Source organism: Pongo pygmaeus, chromosome 6 (genome assembly GCF_028885625.2).
Source record: "Pongo pygmaeus isolate AG05252 chromosome 6, NHGRI_mPonPyg2-v2.0_pri, whole genome shotgun sequence".
NCBI lineage: Eukaryota > Metazoa > Chordata > Mammalia > Primates > Hominidae > Pongo > Pongo pygmaeus.
In genome coordinates, this window is record NC_072379.2 from 44867958 (window position 1) to 44889412 (window position 21455).

At 42.6% G+C, this 21455-nt stretch overlaps 1 protein-coding gene across 3 annotated transcripts; it reads left to right on the top strand.

Annotated features, from left to right (window-relative positions):
- The first annotated feature begins 440 nt into the window (after positions 1-440).
- INHBA (inhibin subunit beta A) lies at positions 441-21252 on the top strand. Of its 3 annotated transcripts, XM_054496204.2 has the most exons (4): positions 534-987; positions 1487-1542; positions 5775-6308; positions 15846-21252. In XM_054496204.2, exons 3-4 carry the CDS (start codon positions 5921-5923, stop codon positions 16736-16738), a joined length of 1281 nt encoding a protein of 426 aa, XP_054352179.1. In that variant the 5' UTR covers positions 534-987; positions 1487-1542; positions 5775-5920; the 3' UTR covers positions 16739-21252. The 3 variants fall into 3 exon arrangements, with proteins under 3 accessions (XP_054352178.1, XP_054352179.1, XP_054352180.1); XM_054496203.2 differs by lacking the exon at positions 1487-1542 and having other exon boundaries at positions 441-987; XM_054496205.2 differs by lacking the exons at positions 534-987; positions 1487-1542 and adding an exon at positions 3125-3269.
- The last annotated feature ends 203 nt before the right edge of the window (positions 21253-21455 follow it).

Sequence of the window (21455 nt, forward strand, 5' to 3'; positions counted from 1 at the left end):
ACAGACGGTTTGCTTGAGAAGAAAAGTGAACATTCTTGCTTCCTCATCTATGCCAACTTTGAACAGGGACAGCTGCTGCCACAGGTGAACACCACTATAGGGTTGGCCGTGGCTCTAAGCTAGGTGTCACCGTAAGCCACGGGCCGGCACACGAACGCTGGCCTCTCCCCCATTCGCACAATTGAGCTCTTATCCTTAAACGAACTTTGTTTTTTGACCAGCTCACTAATTGTGATTGAAAACACCAGCTCCCCAGCAATGCACACGCATTGGAGTTAGCAGCAGCAAGACAGGCCCTAATTGCTCCATTTACATAAAAGTAGAAACATACAACTTCTAAATATAAATCTCTGGCACATCGTTCCTTTTGCAATTACAGTAAAATAAGGTACCACAGTTTCCCTCCCGGCTCCTTCTCGCAGCAAGCTGCTCCACCGGGTTCGCTAGTGGCTGCTCCTCGAGGCGAGAACAGAGCCATGCAAATGCTCCAGCGTGGAGTTGGGTTTGTGAAGTCGCCAGTAAATCAGGCCGCCTCCACTAGGTGAATAACGCGGTGGCAGCGGGCCACTTTGCTAGTGCAGTCGCTGGAGGACCGCGCTCCGCACTCAGAAGGGGGCAATTGGCTGGTGCGCGAGCGCTCCCGGCTCGCCTCTGTCCGCGGGGAGCCAGCCGGCCCCTCCGCAGGTCCCGCTCCCTGACATTTGCTGTGGTTTCACTCCCTGGCACTGAGGGCTGGGTTCAGAGATTCCCAGCTGCACTCACTGAACAGTGATTTTTTTCCCCTCCCTGAATTCTTTAGCTGCCAAAAGGGGGGAAAAAATCAAGAGCTGCTCTTAAAAGAAGTTGCCCTTGCTGGTGCTCAGGGTAAAAATAGAGGCTGCCGCTTAGAACGGCTTGGCCCTGGCTCCAGGCATCCTGCGAGCTGGGCTCGAGCAGCGGCCGCATTCCGGCGTGATCCCTGGAAGCTGCCAGCAGGTGCTGCTCAAGGTACAGTAGCAGGGCCGAGAAGCCGGGACCCGAAGGGCCTGGGGTGCGGGGAAGCTCCGGGGGAGGGGGAAGTGAAAGAGAAACCAAACCAAGGAAGGAGAAGGAGATTCTGGTCAGGACTGAGCTGACCAGCTTGTGCCCCGGGCCCTTGAGTTCCGCAGGGAAAAGCTGATTCCCAGTCTAGAATATTCCACAGAAGCTATTTTAACCTGCCTGCTTCCTCCACCACCCCCACCTTGATTTGCACCGAGCGAGGAGGCATTGCCACTGTGGTGCAGGTGGTTGCAGAGGGGTTGCAGCACGGCTGGTAGGCTGGCCTGGCAGGTGGGCACTCGGTGGCATCAGATGGTCAGCGGAGTTTCAGAGTCACACTTGTGTTGTGGCTCCTCTGGTCAGAGAGCTGCACATTCCTGTGACACCCATGTTTAAGAAGAGCCACCAGGCTTCTCAGAAATAGTATCACTTATTATTATCTGACGGCTGCACTTGACCCCCACAGGTTCATATCATGGATCCCATTTTATAGATGGGAACACTGAGGCCTGAGTTTACACGGTGAGTGAGCAGAGGAACTGGGATCTGATCTGGGTTTGTTTTGTGCCCCCCACCCCCAACCCACATCACCTACACACACACACGCACACACACACACACACACACACACACACTACTTTGTGTGGGGGCAGAGGGGATGTTTTCAGGACACTATGGTTCATGTGTGGGTCAGGGGTGAGTTTAGATGCCCTGAAGGTCATTGACTCCACTAATTCTCAGCAAAAAGGGTGGAGAAGTTCCTTTCTTATAAAGGGTTTGAGTTCACCCAGTGCTAAGCTGAGGGGCAGGTTTGGAGTTCACCATCATTAATCCTATTTCTGTCTTTGCCACTCAGATTCACTCTCTTCCTCTACAACCTAATGATTTTTTTCCCACTTCATTTCTGCATATGCAGTTCTTAGAATACTCCTTCCCCCCACCCCCATACAGCTCAGCACCCACACTTTCTCTGTATCTAGCCAAGAGAGACCCTTTGACACAGAAAACTTCTGGTGTCCTAATGGAACCTGCTTAAGCCACACATCAGGAGGCCAGAGCCTCTATATTTTGCTTGTGGGCACAGTGAAAAGTTTATTTTATGCATGTTAAATCCTGCATACAAAACAACATATCTGGTCATATGGCTCTCATTAGCTCCCAATTTTGCACATTTTATCCAACTTGTCATGAGAACTGGGCTTATGCTTCAACTATAGTCCTTCAAACAACCCTTCACCATTCTTGTCAGAGGACCCCTTCCTCCTGTGTTATTTACCAGACTTGCCAACACCCCTCCCCCACAAAAAAAGCCTGACCAGCTTTACCCCCTATTTCAAGGAGTGTTCACTTCTTTTCATTAATCTTCTGTTATATTTGTAACAATTTAGAAATTATAGGAGTTGAAGTTCTGGTAAAAAAGAATGATGCATGAGGGTTTTTGTTGTTGTTGTGTGTGTGAGTGTGTGTGTGTGTGTGTGTGTGTGTGTTTGGTTAGTTAGAATGGGATTCTAAAGACCTGGGAAGGATACTCATGAAGTTCACTTAAAGAGAATTACTATTTCCAAAGTTCTTGATTTATGAAGCAGGCATTCAATTTCAAGATGTAAAATAATAGTGTAAGTTGGTTGGGGTGGGGGGAGACCATCATCATATGATTATACAGATTTTCCCAATATTTTTCCTCAATGAAATAGTTTATTTTAAAAATATAAAATTAGAATCCCTATAAAGAACACTACCAATTTTCTTTCCTGAAAGAAACAATAAAATACTTTGTAAATAGAAGCAACTTCATGAAGTAACAGATGTTTTATGTAAAGACATAAAACTGAACCTGAATATAACGAGACTTGTGTGCGAGTAGTAAAAGTTGAAAGTTGGACACACTCATTGAGACATATCTATTTGATTCCAATGTTTTTCTAAAAGGTAGAGTAATCCTAGCCAGAGGTTTCACTGGCTCAGTGCATCACCCAGTAGTGTCTCAGAAGCCAGGAAGGGCTTTCCATTAGATAATGAATTATGAAATGTCTCACACTGGAAAAACCAGTCATCCGCTGATGTCATGCTGATTCCAACCAATCCCAAACAAAGCCCCAGCCCTCCTCTGTTTCAGTGGTACCAATGTGTGGTGTACAAATAAGTAGTACAGTATAAAACTTCACAGTGCCAATACCATGAAGAGGAGCTCAGACAGCTCTTACCACATGATACAAGAGCCGGCTGGTGGAAGAGTGGGGACCAGAAAGGTAATGCTTTTTAACTCTTACTTCTGAGCTCTTTACACATTCAAAGATAGGATAGCTAGGAGGAATTTTACAACTAATTGGCATTTCCAATGTGCATTGTGATGTGTACCTTTTTGTATTATTCAGGCAGGTTAATATAGCTTTTAATAGTCCTAGAGCATGCAAATAGATTATATGTTTATACAACCCACTCAGCACATATATACAAGTACATATGCCAAAGAGAAAGCTATTTTTAAGAGTTACATTCACAAACAGTAAATTCAGGGAACACACACGTACTCAGATGCAGACAGAATCCAAATATTGATAAGTTGCACTTATCTAAATGCTGCTATTAGGACTCTTCAGTTGTTTAGAGCCATTAAACTTTTGGTTGTATTTCAGACTTTCTTGTAAAACTTAATTGGACTACAAAACATTTTGGGTACTGTATATGTGACTCCAAATAGGTGGATGATGTTAAGTATTATAGTACAAAGATTTTTTATAAAACCGTTGTAACACAAATGTCCCCTGCCTCCCCCATTCTCTTTCACCATCCCTGTAAAAAAATATGAGGCTTTTTAGGCAATGTTGACAAAGTTTTAACAATAATGGTGGAGTAATTGATGTTTCTGGAGCTGAAACCCCAAAGGTGTTAGGTTACTTGTAACAGAAAAAGTCTTACAAATAGTTGTTTTGGAAAAGGAGACAGTATATATAATTCAGAAAGCATTGTTAACCTGTGCAAACTGTAATTTTAACTTAGTGTCACAATTTTCTTGCCCTCTTCCCCTTGCACTCAGATCTTATCTTGTAGTAATGATATTTATTAACTCTTTCCACCTAAACTGCATTGCTTGACTATAATGCTATGAACACACTAGGTGTCAGATATAAGCTGAGTGTATCTTCAGAAACCAAGAGGGCTTATGTGTGGGAAAGAAACCGAGAAGGAAGGAACGCTTTAACAGATGGACCCCTTAAAGATTCTTCTGCAAGATAAAAGCAATAAGACAGAAAATGAAAAAAAGGGGAGGGGGAAGAATTTTTTTAAGCCTTAGAAAGGCATTGTTAAAAAATTCACATTTTTCTTTTTCTGTGCACACTAAAATCCATGATGATTTCATCTGTACTGTTCCTTTGAGGGAAAAAGAAGCAGTCAAGGAGGCTGTCTATGAATGCACTGGTCGGGACAGGCTAGGGGCAAGCTGAAAAAACTACCACATGACAGAGAAAAATAATTTGCCAATATATTTTAGAGAGTCTTTTCCCATAGGACCAGTTATTCAAGTCATACGAGTGCACTCTTTTTATAAAAGGATGTGGGAAAGGCCAAGAGAATTTTGCATTTTATCTGTGAAGTCCGGCGAGTGGTGGCAGGCTGTAAAGTGTGAGAGTGAGTGGGTCCCCGGCAGAAGGGGGCAGCTGAACGCGGCAGAGAAAGCGCTTCTGGAACCTGGGCTTGTGACAGGCTGCCTGCCCTCTGGTCCTTCAGTGCCCTGCTGCATTTCACAGTTGGGAAGAGTGGAGTGTATTATATGACCCCAAACAAAAGTTCCATTGCGCTCTCCTCAGATGGCCTGCCAGTGTTGATAACCTGAACATTTAAATATGAATGAATGGGGGGAAAGGACCATCTCCCCTGGATCCCATCAGGCCAGAACAATCCACTGGCCCAGGCACCCTCTGTTACCCCTGAGTCCCTCCTCCCTGACCTCCACTACCTGTCCACCGGACCTCCCCGCACCCTCTGCCCCACCACGCGGCCAGGTGGGCGTTTTACCACCTAGGGCTGTGGCTTGGCAGGGTGGAGGGGCGGTGGGAACAGACTTTTTCAATCAAGTCATCCCTGTTGATTGAGACACTGTGTTTGTTTGGGGTTTCTTTTCTCCCCTCCAAAAAAGGAAGAAGGTGAAACCGGGAGACTGGGCAGAGAAAGAAAAAAAATAGTGAACAAAATTAGGAGAATTTATTTTAGAAGAGAAAGTAGAACCCCCGAAAATGGTGATATTTGAAGAGAGGTGTCTGCGAGGAAGCTAAGAGCAGAAGGAGAGCAGCCTGTCAGAAAACGGGCTGTCCCTCCCTCCCTAATCACAGCCCTACTCACAGCAAACTCCCTCCCTCTCCATTCACTCACTTACTTAGGGCCAATCCGTTCTCTCTCTCTCTCTCTCTCTCTCTCTCTCTCTCTCTTCCTTTCCCTCTCTCCCTCTCCCCCTCCCTTCCCTCCCTCTCTCCCTCTCTCTCCCCCCTTCTTTTCCTCTCTCTTCTCTCCCCCTCTCTCCTCTCTCTCTGTCTCTCTCTCCCTCCCATCCTCTCTCTGTCTCTGTCTGTCTCCCCCCAACCCTGTCTCTCCCTCCCTCCCTGTCTCCCTCCCTCCCTCCCTCCCTCCTTCCTTCTCTCTTACTCGGAGACAGTCAGAACTCTCCTCCCTGACAGCCACAAACCTACAGCACTGACTGCATTCAGAGAGGAACCTGCAAACAAAACTTCACAGAAAACTTTTTGTTCTTGTTCCAGAGAATTTGCTGAAGAGGAGAAGGAAAAAAAAAAACCAAAAAAAAAAAAAAAAAAAAAAAACCACACACACAAAAAAACCTGCGCGTGAGGGGGGAGGAAAAGCAGGGCCTTTTAAAAAGGCAATCACAACAACTTTTGCTGCCAGGATGCCCTTGCTTTGGCTGAGAGGATTTCTGTTGGCAAGTTGCTGGATTATAGTGAGGAGTTCCCCCACCCCAGGATCCGAGGGGCACAGCGCGGCCCCCGACTGTCCGTCCTGTGCGCTGGCCGCCCTCCCAAAGGATGTACCCAACTCTCAGCCAGAGATGGTGGAGGCCGTCAAGAAGCACATTTTAAACATGCTGCACTTGAAGAAGAGACCCGATGTCACCCAGCCGGTGCCCAAGGCGGCGCTTCTGAATGCGATCAGAAAGCTTCATGTGGGCAAAGTCGGGGAGAACGGGTATGTGGAGATAGAGGATGACATTGGAAGGAGGGCAGAAATGAATGAACTTATGGAGCAGACCTCGGAGATCATCACGTTTGCCGAGTCAGGTTGGTGCTGGCATTGGCAGGGGGTGGTGAGGGGTGGGGGGTGGGAGGGTAAAATATATTTCTTTGGCAGTCCCAGGAGGAACTTCTTTTCCTTCAGCTGGAAACTGCCTGGGAAGGTTATTAGTTATTAGGTGATGGTAGCGGACTAGCCGACGGAGGGCAGGCAGGGGAGGGGGAGAGGACTTTACAGAAAAGGAATTCTCGGTCGAGCTCTGCCTGGAGATGACTGGCTTACACTTACTAAACTCAGCCGGTCACACAGAGAGGAAGCTCGGGGCCAATGTTGAGCTGGAAGGCAGACTGTGAGGGGCTGCCTTGCCCTGCCTGTGAAACCAGATCTGAGTAGCCGGAGGAAAGCCGCTGCATTTTCGGGTGCTTGGGGAGCAGAGGAGGCTTCCGGACCCCATCCAAGTTTTTATTGAGGGTAGAGGGGTGAGTGTGCCAGGATTGGAGTGGAATGGCACAGATGAAGTCACTCTTTTAAAACAAACCTTCCCCTTTAAAAGTCCAATCGGGGGCCACATTGGAGAAGCAGGGCATATTTGTGAGTGACAGTCATTTTTACCTTTAGAAACTGTCTATAAGTGCACAGGCACCACATTCAAGACAGGGAAGAGCTACTTTGGGAGACAGTTGTCATTGAACTAGCAGTTACTTTTGGGACACTGACTTTTGCTCTCTGAAAGAAAAAAAAATACATAAAACAACCAGTTTTGTTCTTTCTAAAGTTACTAAGAGCTCTCTGCCAAGGAACGCAACCTTGACAAAGTACTCTCAGATACTACGCTGAACTCACTCAATCCTTAAGAGGAAGAACTTTAATAAATAGATTCTAATCGTTGGCCCAGGACCACACTAACCTGTTGCTGAATACCAATACCTGTCAAAAGTATGGGCCCATGGACTTGGAGCCAGGCTATTTTTATAGTTAAGTGACACAGATCCTTTGCATGCCGGCAAGCCCATGCGCGTCAGGCACACAGATGTGTTAATACCGTGTTACTTTCATGGTAATGCCAGGCTAAAGAATTGCATCCTTTGCCAACTCCATTTGAAAGGAATGCCATTGTTTTGTTTGGTAGAGCATATGGCCAGTAAAGTATGTGCAGGGACTCCCAGCATTTTTGTTTAAAAGTTTGCCGCAGCAGTATAAACAATTAAGGCAACACTCAGAATTTCCAATCTGAAAACCTGTTGACTCAGATGTTCTGTTTTCAAGAAAACCATGAAAGACCGGGGCATCTTTCCGGGGGTGCAGATAGCCTGCTGGCTGAGTGGCTTCCCCTTGCAGGAGAAGCCCTGGTGTCCTACAAGCTTCCCAGTTTGGCTGTCTCACCAGAAGCCTCTCTCACTTAGGGAAGATCCTACTTTCTTTCCCTAAAGCTCTTTCTTAACCCAGCCTCAAAAGGCATGATCATTAGGACTTTATCTTCTGGAGCTTTTTGAGGAAGAAAGCTAGGTTGGAACTTTTCAAGTTGACACCCATTTTTTTTCTCAACTTTTCATGGTGGGAAAAGGTAAAAAAGAAAATATTTATGATATTTGGCTTCGCGTGTGAAACGGATTTCAGTGGTCTGGAGGGTTGCTTCCTGTCTTTATATACCAACCTCCACACATGATGGATTCAATGACAGCTCCTATCCAGTTGCCTTTAACCATGTCATATGACTAAGTATACCTATGCCTTTGACCACTTTTAACTGCACTACTGTTACTAGCAATATGCCCCTCTTTCTGACTTACTGGACTTGTACAGCAAATCACTGTCTTAGCATTTAGAGATTTGGCAGTGAAAAAATTTGACCATTTACATTCTTTCTTATGTGTGGTCTTCCTTTCTGTGCCAATCTTCTCTCAATTGTATGAGATCTTGTCATTTTTTACTTCTCAGTTAGGTGTTTAGTTTGAAAGAAAATGAGAGATTTTTAAAAAAGCGATTCGTTGGACGTTCACATTGAGTCAAGTTTAAGATTTGTAATGGGAAACTCCTGGTTGACTTTACAACTTGACTTTGGATTCTTAGAAAACGTTTATTACAATTGCTTATTTTTCTCTGAGGGATTTCACACATCAACTTCAAGTTGATTTAATGTAATTTCACATATTTAATGATTGCTATATGGACAGTCTACTCTTCAAGCAGAAAACCACGTGAGCATTTTGCTGCTGATTTTGCTAGTCCAGGAAAAGATATTTATCATCCAAATGATTGTAGCAAATATATGAACATGAATAGAAAAGACCTATGTCTTGTTGCTTTTGGAATAATTCAACTTTAATAACATTCCAACTATGTGGAATGTCAAGAGTTTTTGGAGAATAGAAAAAGGAATGTATTTTTCTTTCCCTTATAACCATTTTGTGCGGCATAGAATCCAGACATCGTCACCCATGAGTATGCCACAGATGCAGACCCATAGCAGATGCAAACCCATAGCAGATGCAGACCCGTAGCAGCCCCTTTCAACCTCAAGATTCTTCAATTTGAGGCTACGTGTAATTTTTGCCTTTTCTCTCTTTGATTGTTGGATAAAGCCAAGGCATGGCTACAGAAGTAGAGAGCCTCCAAAAGCTGAAGTGCTGAGGACTATTTTAACTGAGTTTGTCCCATCCTGTTTAGGTAGAAAGTGCCCAATTTTTGTAAAGTTGATGCGAGTTGTTATTGACTAAACAGCAGGGAATCACTCTAAGGCTCTCTGAAATGTATCCCAACAAACAAAAATGATTTTATTTTTATGTATGTCACATCACCCAAGATTTCTCACCAAGGTTAGTGTGTTCTTTGCATGGCTGGCACAAAACCCTCAATGTTTACCTTAAGGCCTACAGAGTTCTTCACAAGGAAAGATAGAAGGGATGGGTAAAGCCAAGCTATCACTATAAATGTCAATGAAGCTAAATTCAGTGGCCTTTTTGGCTGATACATCTTATTTTTATTTTATTTTGACTCATGACAGTAGGTGGTCAATCAATGCATAATAATAATGTACCTCTAAGTCTCCATATGCTGTCAAACCTGGATGTGGGTTCTGGTAATTAGCTTAGCAATTGATAGCACTTGTTGTAGAAAGAATAGGGAAAGAAAGACACATGAAACACCGAGAAATGGATGTGTTCACGTAGCCTAGGTGTTGTTGAGTGCAACACATAAGTCTACCCCTTGGAGGATACTATGTATGGAAGATTTGAGTTAGAAGTTTGCACTGCCCAGACAGGGATCCAAGAAGCTTTGCTTGGATGACCATTTTCCCCACCCCAAGAGAGCCATCTCAAAATGAAGCTGACTCCCACCATTCCATTCCCATCTTCCGAACTTTTCTGTGAATCACCCCTCCCTTAGGGATGGATGCCTTTAGGGATTACACGCTCGCTTCCGTGAATAATGGAGAAGAGCGGCCACAAGAGGGCGCGTTCCAAAGACTTTTGCTCCTTGTCAGTGTATCCAGGGAAAGGCAGTTGCGCCTACTGGAAGCCCCTGTCTGTAGCGCCCTAATCTTGGTGATTATCAGTTACCTCCTGCTCCCTCTCATCCTGCAGAAAAAGTTAGGAATTTATGAGATGGGAGAAGCATGACTACCTGTAATACATTAAATGAGACAGAAGGAAAGGAAATGGAAATTCTAGTGATACATGTGAACATTCCGGAGCTCTATGGAAGGCAGACGAGTGATAAATTTCAAAAGCAAACAAAGCGGAGCAGGGAGAAATGTGACCATGAATCATCAGCGATACTGATTTGCTCACAAGTCTCTCCCTAATACGGTCTCCCGGGTCGTAACAAAAACATCTTCCGTCTCCCCTGATTTTGTTGCCTAGTTTTCCTGCCTTATCAACAGTTTCCACCAGCGACAAATGACAAGTGACTTCAAACAGGGAGGAAAAAGGTTCTTTCTGTAATGCCTTGTGGGAACATGGTGTTCATCTTCTGAGGATGCGTTTGTTTCCGAACTGAGGGTGTGGAGAGAAATGGTGGGGAAAGATGGGAAAAGAGATTAATAGTGGTCTGCGGCCTGTGCAGTGGATGGACTGGGCTGGGAGTGGTGGAGATGCCAGGGTGGAAAGTCCGTTGTAATATTTAAAGAACTGCAGTAATACCTTCCCAGGCACTTTTCTTGAAAACACGTATTTGTCTTGGCCCCTCTTCTGCTAAAAAATACTTGCACGTGATCTCCTAGCTGTAGTTCTGAATTCTTCGTACTCGACTGATTCCTAAGTCCAAAATCAAAAGTGCCAAAGTTCTCAGGAACTTTGGAAGAAGTCTCTGAAATTTTGTGGGTTGAACCTTAAGAATTTTTGCTACTTGTAGGAACCTAAAACCCCTTTCTCCCAAAATATTTAACCTTTTTCATCACTATTTTAATGGAAGAGGCATGGATGATGGATGTTTGTGGTTGGGCATTTATAAATCAATAATGGACCCTAAGGAGGGACATTAAAGCTAAAAAATTAATCAAGATAATTTATGGCCAAACCTATAGTTCTACTGCAAGAAAGATCCTCTACTGTAGGTCAAAGGAGGAATAACCTTAAGACCTCACTTACTGCTTTCTGCAGAAACCCCTGGAAGCAGTCCAAATACAAAGTTAGAGCTTCAGAGAATGCACCCTGTAAATGGTAGTTGTGTATACCCTTACCATTGACTATACCATATCTAGGCACAGTGAAATCTTGATGAAGAATGGAAAATTAAAGGAACAGATGCTTTTTACAGGGAGGCTTCCCTCAACCCCCACCCCATGGTAAGTTTAAATATGTTCTATAAACAACGAGGCTTTCCACATTCGCATTAGAGACATAATTATTGCCCATATGTAAAAAAGCAACATATTTTAAGCAGGACCCTGGTGAGGAAAACAAAACCAAATCGAAAAACTGCATGTGTGTGTTGCTTATTTAACTGAAAATGTTCATACACCTGCAAATCTGAGATGCTGGACTTTTGGATGAGTCCAGCATTTTGCATCTTAGTGTAGGGGGAGGGAACAACAAGGGGCTTAGTTGCTTAACCCTTGGCATGCCTTCATGATTGAGTTATTCAAAACATTTTTAAAATTCTGAAAGCAAAGAAAAATGTGCTGCAAACACCCTTCCAGCTATCTTTCCTTCCAGCTTACACAGTCTCTCCTCTGTCCAATCCTTCCCACCCAGCAGCATTTCAGAGGTATTCCCTGTGAGGTACAAAATTTCTCTTCGCCCATTTATCTGCACCTCTTTTTCTCTCTCTTTGGTATGTGTCCACCGAGCTCATAGAGGTTTAAGTGATGAAATATTATCACCCACATGGGTTTGCGTGGGACTTTCTTAGTGAATTACTCAGGCAGAGCAGGCTGTGATACAGCCTTGCTCACAAGCCTCGGGAGGGAAAAAATAGCACAGAGGATGAAAAGAATATTATCAGAGAGTAGGTAATGAAAGGTTAGCAAAGCAACCAGCTATATCTGGTTAGCTAGGTAATAGTGCAGGAACCTAGGTCGCACCTGTACAAACTAATGCAGAACCTGCTCACGGCGCATTATGGGAAGGCATTCATTTCAAGATTTTACAGCATGAGATATTTGAGTGAAACCTGAAACTGATTAGAAATTGATCCTGAACATCCCAGCCTTAGTCAACCTTCCCTTTTTCAAATTGTTATGCATGGAGATTGGAGGATTGGGGCATCTTGAAAGTGTCACTGCAGCATAGCAGTCTCTCTCAGGTAATATAGAGATAAAGGGAATATAATAAATTGACCTGTTATTTATTATCTTTTTCATACCTAGGACATTCCGAGGCTGTAATATATTTCTGAAGCCTACAGCCCTGATAAACATCAATCCCACGTCAGTTTCCAGCAGTCTCATCTCCCCACACCCTTCTGCAATGAAAGCTAATGTAAAAGAAAGAAATATGCACTGCTTAATAAGTCAGAATACAATAGAACTTGTAAAATGTACCTGCATATAAGGCAGACATTAGGAAGACTTGAATCTCTCTCTTCCCCCTGTTCTCCTGAGCATTATGGCAACAGCATTTTCATGAAATTAGATCTGTTTTATTTTTTTTCCTGATAAAATATCATGCAATATACAAATAGCAGTTCCAGAAATGGACACCAGGAGAAGGAGGCGACAGGCATGTCAATTAGTAGGGGGAAAATCCAAATGTCAGAAATATGGGGGAGAGAGAAAGCACGCAGGCAGTGGATGCAAATACAGGGAACAGAGTCTTTCAATTCAGATAATTAAACGGATGCATAAATCAGCGCCCTTGCCTCTCCACAATACGCAGGCAATGCCATGCAGTTAATTATCAGCCAAGACCAGCATGAAAGTCATTTTATGATGACTCTCTGATCCTAATATAACAGCACCTGACAGATTGAGCCCCCTCTAATGAGTACTCTCTTTGTACAATCCTCTCTCAGGAACACTAAATCATTTGCTTCCAAGTACAGCTGCCTGTGAAGAAGGGGTGGGGCTAGATCATGCATCAGAAACCTGCTCTTGTGAAATGAGGGGCTGTCCTGTAGGCTGTGTAACTGGAAGCCAGCAGCCTCAGCCTCTCTAGCCCTACAAAAGCAATTTGCTCACGGCTGTCCCTAATTCTAGTCAGCCAAGTAACCCTCCCTTGGCACCCCCACCCAAACATCTGTAGTCGGCCTTGGGTGTTATTCATGGAAAGTCCACTGCGTGCAGGTCAGCACTGCTGTCCATCGGCCTTCACCCTGACCTCTTCTGGCAGGTGTGGATGAGAGTAGAGCAGAGCTCATGGGGATGAGTTACCCCAAACCCAGTGAGCCTCCCTATCCAGGGCACTAGTCAGACACTCCAGTTTCACTCTCTTTCCTAGAAAAACAAAACCCAACCTTGCGCCCTCTGGGTTCTCTAATTTAGCAGCTACTATCTCTCTGTTTTTGGAGTGACACCCTGTGCAGTTTAGGATTCCAGAAGCTGTCCTGCATAGAGGCAGAAGGGAAAACAGCAGGTATCTTGTTAACATTCTCCATGGGGCAAGGCAGATGTGCCCACCCTGGAGGTAACCTGCACACCCTCCAGGCCAGTTATCCAAGGCTTGGGAGGTTTCCCTCGGCCTTCTCCTAAGGCCTTGGCAGGACCCTGCCACCCTAAAATCAACTGCTGATTGCCTTTTCAGATTTAAATGATTAAGCTCTTCTTCTGGGAATCTTCTTCTCTTTTACTTTGTTAAGAAACAAACAACAACAACAAAACCCACACCAATTCTTAGCAAAGGGGAATATCGAATTCAGATTTTGAAAAAATAATACAGGGAACATGCTTCCCTGTATGTTTCCTGTATGTACATCATGCTTCCCTGTATGTACATCATGCTTCCTAAAATAAGACAGCTTCTCCCTCTAACTGCTCTCTGCTCTGGTATCCTATCTAATCATAAACCCAGCTCTATTATTCATTTCAACTCCTGCCAAAGATATGAGGTCGGAGTCAGAGGAACTCCCCTTACCACCACCACCATCATCATGGCCAGCATCCTCATAAGTTTATAGAAAGATGCCAGAGAACCTTTCATATCCATCTGCAGCCCTGCTTGGCCCTTGCCTCAGTGAATTTACCACTATCATAATCACAGTGTGCAGAGTGTGTTAAATTAAGAACAGAATCTACAGTACGCAATGCACAGAAAAGCCTGCCTTCTGCTGCAGAGAACTTGAAACTGTGCCTAAAATTTATAGTACCGTAAACATCTCAGGGCCTCGAGTGATAAGTATGGCTGGATTTCCGTTAACTATAGAAATCCAGGCAGGGAGATCCTCCCAGGGAGTTGCAAGTTCTAAGATGAACTTCTTGAAGATTGTTCCCGGATTTGTGCATGGGATACATGTACAGCGGACAGTTGTAAGGAGGTCCATGCTCGTGGAAAAAAGGATATGTTTCTATATGCCACCAAGTGGGAAAAATGGAAGTGAGGGAAAATATTTGATTAACTGAAAAGTTTTAGTTTGGATACCGGCTTTCATAGTAATTGTTGCTGTGTCATTAAACATACAGTTGCTTAGGAAAAGAGAAGGAAATAGGTGACTTTCTAATTTTAGAGTTAGGCTAGAACTGAGTGGTTGCTAAATTCAACTGCCCTGACAATGTGGGGATTTCCTGTCCATTAGCAGCGATTGCTATTTGACATATGTTTCTGGTGCCCATTAATCTGCACTGTAATGGGTCCGAGGCAAAAATGGGAGATTCAGAGGTACAAGGTGGCTCTCTTAATTTAATAGAACTCAATGCTAAGGATGCCTCCATTTGTTAATAAGTAATCAAGTCGTTGGCTACTTTCTGCTAAACACTAGACTATGATAGTGACCTTAGACCCTGGGCATTCTAAACCAGGCTGGCAGGAGGGTGGTGGCGGAGGTGATGTGAGGGAAGCCTCCTAGAGGAACTGTCATCCAAACAATCTGAAAATTCAAACATTATTAAAGGCAGCACTAAGGGTGGTATGTTGGAGTTGGGGCAGGAGCACCTAAGGCAGAAGGAACAGCAGGTGTCACTGCCTGCAGGTGAGAGAGGGGGTGAAATTCTCAAGGCCTTAGACCCCAGAGAATAGGACTGGGCAAGAGCTGACATTCAAGGGAGGAAGAGCATGTACAGAGCCCAAAGTCCCAGGCACTTTCTGTTGGGTATGGAGCAATAAGAATTCAGTAAAGGACTTTCAAGAAGAAGTGATGTGATCAGATCCACCTGTGGGAAAGATGCCTTTAGCTGCTTCATGGAGAAATGACTGGAGAGGAGGCCTTCCTTAGTGCTGCAGAGGCAAAGTAAAGAAAATGCTGCTGCAGTGACCCAGCAAAGAGGTGATGGAGGAGGAATCAGGCTGTGACAAGGGAAGAGGAGGCTGGCTCAGTGTGTCTCGACTGCACAGACCTACACAGCGAGGCAGGGCCAGGGGCTGCATTTTTGTCTCAGAATAGTATTTCCTTAGCTTTCTAGAGCTTACAGTGTCTTTTCGTTTATGTTATCTCATTTGACCTTCCTAAACCTGTGAGATAACAGGTCAAATGTCCTTATGTCATTCCCATTTTTATAGAAGATGAAACTGAGGTTAAGCAATTAGTCAACAGACACAGACCCGCAGGCCCTCTTCATTCTAAAGCAAGGGTCCAAAACCTTTTTTCTATAAAGGGCCAGAGATTAAATAATTTAGGCTTTGTGAGCCAGACAGTCTGTTGCAGCTACGCAGTCCTTGGTTATTGTAGTGCAAAAACAGCCAAAGGCAGCATGTACAGAAATGAGCATAACCGTGCTCCAACAAAACTTTATTTACAGGCACTAACGTTTAAATTTCAGATAATTTTCACATGCCACAAAATATCACTTTTCTTTAACTACTTAAAAATATAAAAGCCATTCTTAGTTTGCAGGCAGTACAGAAACAGTTTCAGCCCGTGGGCCGTCATTTGCTGACCCCTACTCAAGAGGGTCTATCACAGAAGACTCCTGCTTGCCTGAAATTTGTGAGTGCATGTAAATGTTGGAATTAACAGGTGTCCCTGTTTTCTCTTATGCTGTCTTTCATCTTCAGGAACAGCCAGGAAGACACTGCACTTCGAGATTTCCAAGGAAGGCAGTGACCTGTCAGTGGTGGAGCGTGCAGAAGTCTGGCTCTTCCTAAAAGTCCCCAAGGCCAACAGGACCAGGACCAAAGTCACCATCCGCCTCTTCCAGCAGCAGAAGCACCCGCAGGGCAGCTTGGACACAGGGGAAGAGGCCGAGGAAGTGGGCTTAAAGGGGGAGAGGAGTGAACTGTTGCTCTCTGAAAAAGTAGTAGACGCTCGGAAGAGCACCTGGCACGTCTTCCCTGTCTCCAGCAGCATCCAGCGGTTGCTGGACCAGGGCAAGAGCTCCCTGGACGTTCGGATTGCCTGTGAGCAGTGCCAGGAGAGTGGCGCCAGCCTGGTGCTCCTGGGCAAGAAGAAGAAGAAAGAAGAGGAGGGGGAAGGGAAAAAGAAGGGAGGAGGTGAAGGTGGGGCAGGAGCAGATGAGGAAAAGGAGCAGTCGCACAGACCTTTCCTCATGCTGCAGGCCCGGCAGTCTGAAGACCACCCTCATCGCCGGCGTCGGCGGGGCTTGGAGTGTGATGGCAAGGTCAACATCTGCTGTAAGAAACAGTTCTTTGTCAGTTTCAAGGACATCGGCTGGAATGACTGGATCATTGCTCCCTCTGGCTATCATGCCAACTACTGCGAGGGTGAGTGCCCGAGCCATATAGCAGGCACATCCGGGTCCTCACTGTCCTTCCACTCAACAGTCATCAACCACTACCGCATGCGGGGCCATAGCCCCTTTGCCAACCTCAAATCGTGCTGTGTGCCCACCAAGCTGAGACCCATGTCCATGTTGTACTATGATGATGGTCAAAACATCATCAAAAAGGACATTCAGAACATGATCGTGGAGGAGTGTGGGTGCTCATAGAGTTGCCCAGCCCAGGGGGAAAGGGAGCAAGAGTTGTCCAGAGACGACAGTGGCAAAATGAAGAAATTTTTACGGTTTCTGAGTTAACCAGAAAAATAGAAATTAAAAAAAAAAACAAAAGTAAATTAAAAACAAAACCTGATGAAACAGATGAAGGAAGATGTGGAAAAAATCCTTAGCCAGGGCTCAGAGATGAAGCAGTGAAAGCGACAGGAATTGGGAGGGAAAGGGAGAATGATGTACCCTTTATTTCTTCTGAAATCACACTGATGACATCAGTTGTTTAAACGGGGTATTGTCCTTTCCTCCCTTGTGGTTCCCTTGTGAGCCTCGAATCAACTAATCTAGTCTGCAGTAGTGTGGACTAGAACAACCCAAATAGCATCTAGAAAGCCATGAGTTTGAAAGGGCCCATCACAGGCACTTTCCTACCCAATTACCCAGGTCATAAGGTATGTCTGTGTGACACTTATCTCTGTGTATATCAGCATACGCACACACACACACACACATACACACACACAGGCATTTCCACACATTACATATATACACATACTGGTAAAAGAACAATCGTGTGCAGGTGGTCACACTTCCTTTTTCTGTACCACTTTTGCAACAAAACAAAACAAACAACATTAAAAAATTGAGAACAAGTATGGAAAGAATGAAAGATCAAGGAAAAAAGAATACCAAGTTACATTTCGTTAAGGTGCTTATGATCTTAGAACTATGCAACCTAATAGGTTTGAAACTGTTTACCTGAGAGAGAACAAAAAGAGAGACTTTTTTGTATTGGAAGTAATCTGATTAATTTTTATTTTCTTCAAGGAGAGATACTTGAAAGGAATATGTTTGTCCATCTGTTGGATCCAAACATTTCTATATTTTGTAAATGTTGTTGTTGTTTTTTTTTTAATCGTTTACTATTTGCACTACAATGGTGTTTGACCTGTCTAATCCTTATTTAACAAGTATTTTCTTTGGTTGGGGGTGGGGGTGGGGTTTAAGAGCTGCACTTAATGTGAGCTATAAAAGAACTGCTACAGCACACAAAATAGCTATTTTTATTATTATAATTATAATTATTATTATTATTTTGTACCTTAAAAAATAGACACATACACCAAAGACATTTGTGTGAGCCTTTAAACAGTCTGTCTGTGGTTGGTATCATTCACCATCAATGAGTCAGGGGTTGGGATTCCAGGTTGAGTAGTGTGGATTGTGTTCAGGCTTAAAAGACCTGAGAAGTTTGGTTTTTGACTCCTTTTACATCCATGAAACAGGACATTTCATACTGGATGTACAGTAGTTGTACACTGTTGGATATCAAGTTCAGTCAAATTCATGGAACTACATGCTTGTATGTGTATATATACATTGCTTGTGCATATGCATATCTGTATGTATATATACATGTATTGTACCATGTCCATACACATTTTAAGCACTTCAGGCTGTCATTTTTTAATGTTCTTAAAGCAATGAATGTTTGTGTGCAAAACACAGTATTTTTAAGAAGGATAGGCTATAGTTTTTGCTTTTACTCTGAACTAGGTGGGCACATTTCAAAAATTCGGAAGGGAAAAAGCCTGGAAATTCCAGTGAATATTCAGCAGGGCCCTCTTTCGTTGTACAGGGATCAAATTTCCTCCTCTTTTTTGTGCCCCCTCCCACTTCTACAAGTTATCCCCTGTGGGGAAAACAGGATGATAATCAAAACTCTGGGCTGATGTTTTTCCAACTTAGTGTCTATTGGAATCAATCTTAAATCAGAAGCTTTTTCAGAAAAATAATATTTAGGCCAGAATTAGAGTTGAGTGTATTTTTTAAAAATGATTAAGTCTTGGTTGTGAGAAATATTACCTGTACCAGCTGGGAAAAATAATGTCATCACTAACTAAAAGATAATTAATTTGGGAGAAAGTGTTAAGAGAGGGAGAGTAAGGAAGAGAACAGTTAAGAGGAGGCAGAGATGAGGGCAGTAGTAAAAATCTCTAAAATTTTAATTTATAGCCAAAACTCTTCATGTGTAAATTTGTATTGATTCAGATGCAGAAAAGAAAAAAAAAACACCTTTGTTTTACAAATATCAAAGTACATGCTTAAAGCCAAGTTTTTATCTAGTTTATTCTAGTATTTAGCTTGCCTGGAATAGCTAATAAATTATTCATGTACGTGCTTTTGAAAATCCAGAGCCCTATTTTTACACACTTGTGTGAAGTTGGCAAACATTTTTGAAAAATGGAAAAAAGTTTCTAATAATTGGGAACAATTACATTAATTAATATTTTGTAAAATATTGACGCTTTTAGCCCTATGTCAATTTGTAGATTAAAATAAATTAATTATAGGAAAGGAAGATAACAGTGAGAAACCAAACATTACAAAAGGTGGTTTAGCTCTCCTTGAAAAATATACTAGGTTGGTATACTATAACACGTGGCTATATGTAGGCAACATCACTACTGGGCAAATACACTTACTGTGTTCTAGAGGCCACCTTTTCTTATGCAGAAAATACAATATGCACTGCATGAGAAACTTGAGAGTAGATTCTAATCCACGTCTATCGACCTTGGATATCATGCATGTGGGAAGGTGGGTGTAGTGAGAAAAGTTTTAAGGCAAGAGTAGATGGCCATGTTCAACTTTACAAAATTTCTTGGAAAACTGGCAGTATTTTGAACTGCATCTTCTTTGGTACCAGAACCTGCAGAAACAGTGTGAGAAATTGAGTCCTGGTTCACTGTGCAGTAGCAAAGATGGTCAAGGCCATGGCAAAAGCAGAAATTTACCAAGAAAGCTGATACCCATATATAGTTCCCATTCATCTCAAATACATCTGCTATCTTTTTAAGTTAAGTCCTAGACATATTGGGGATAACATGGGGGTTGATTAGCGACCACAGTTATCAGAAGCAGAGAAATGTAATTCTATATTTTATTTGAAACTTATTCCATATTTTAATTGGATATTGAGTGATTGGGTATCAAACACCCAGAAACTTTAATTTTGTTAAATTTATATGGCTTTGAAATAGAAGTATAAATTGCTACCATTTTTTGATAACACTGAAAAATAGTATTTTACCATCTTTAATAATCTTGGAAAATACAAGCCCTGTGAACAACCACTCTTTCACCTAGCAGCATGAGGCCAAAAGTAAAGGCTTTAAATTCTAACATATGAGATTCTTAGTAGTATGTTTTTTTCTTGAAGCTGAGTGGCTCTATCTAACCTTACTATCTCCTCACTCTTTCTCTAAGACTAAACTCTAGGCTCTTAAAAATCTGCCCACACCAATCTTAGAAGCTCTGAAAAGAATTTGTCTTTAAATATCTTTTGATAGTAATATGTATTTTATGGACCAAATTGACGTTTTCTATTTTTTTTTCCAAAAAGGTCAGGTGAATTTCAGCACACTGAGTTGGGAATTTCTTATCCCAGAAGACCAACCAATTTCATATTTATTTAAGATTGATTCCATACTCCATTTTCAAGGAGAATCCCTGCAGTCTCCTTAAAGGTAGAACAAATACTTTATATTTTTTTTTTCCACCATTGTGGGATTGGACTTTAAGAGGTGACTCTAAAAAACAGAGAACAAATATATCTCAGTTGTATTAAGCACAGACCCATATTATCATATTCACTTAAAAAAAATGATTTCCTGTGCACCTTTTGGCAACTTCTCTTTTCAATGTAGAGAAAAACATAGTCACCCTGAAAACCCACAAAATAAATAAAACTTGTAGATGTGGGCAGAAGGTTTGGGGGTGGACATTGTATGTGTTTAAATTAAACCCTGTATCACTGAGAAGCTGTTGTATGGGTCAGAGAAAATGAATGCTTAGAAGCTGTTCACATCTTCAAGAGCAGAAGCAAACCACATGTCTCAGCTATATTATTATTTATTTTTTATGCATAAAGTGAATCATTTCTTCTGTATTAATTTCCAAAGGGTTTTACCCTCTATTTAAATGCTTTGGAAAACAGTGCATTGACAATGGGTTGATATTTTTCTTTAAAAGAAAAATATAATTATGAAAGCCAAGATAATCTGAAGCCTGTTTTATTTTAAAACTTTTTGTGTTCTGTGGTTGATGTTGTTTGTTTGTTTGTTTCTATTTTGTTGGTTTTTTACTTTGTTTTTTGTTTTGTTTTGTTTTTTTGCATACTACATGCAGTTCTTTAACCAATGTCTGTTTGGCTAATGTAATTAAAGTTGTTAATTTATATGAGTGCATTTCAACTATGTCAATGGTTTCTTAATATTTATTGTGTAGAAGTACTGGTAATTTTTTTATTTACAATATGTTTAAAGAGATAACAGTTTGATATGTTTTCATGTGTTTATAGCAGAAGTTATTTATTTCCATGGCATTCCAGCGGATATTTTGGTGTTTGCGAGGCATGCAGTCAATATTTTGTACAGTTAGTGGACAGTATTCAGCAACGCCTGATAGCTTCTTTGGCCTTATGTTAAATAAAAAGACCTGTTTGGGATGTATTTTTTATTTTTATTTTTATTTTATGTCTTATTTATTTTCCATGATCAACTTTGCACACATATGGACACATCCTTTGCTGGGTGATAATTTTGTTTTTACTGTAAATATCCAGAAGAGGATGAGAAACAGACTGAATGTGGGAGAGAACAAAAGCTGGAGTGAGAGAGCTCAAGTAGAAAAAGAATAGATATTGCCATGGCAG

Coding starts and splice junctions, on each gene's coding strand:
- INHBA (XM_054496203.2), top strand. CDS start 5,921: ATGCCCTTGCTTTGGCTGAGAGGATTTCTGTTGGCAAGTTGCTGGATT. Junction 6,309..15,845: donor CATCACGTTTGCCGAGTCAG/GTTGGTGCTGGC, acceptor TTTCATCTTCAG/GAACAGCCAGGAAGACACTG.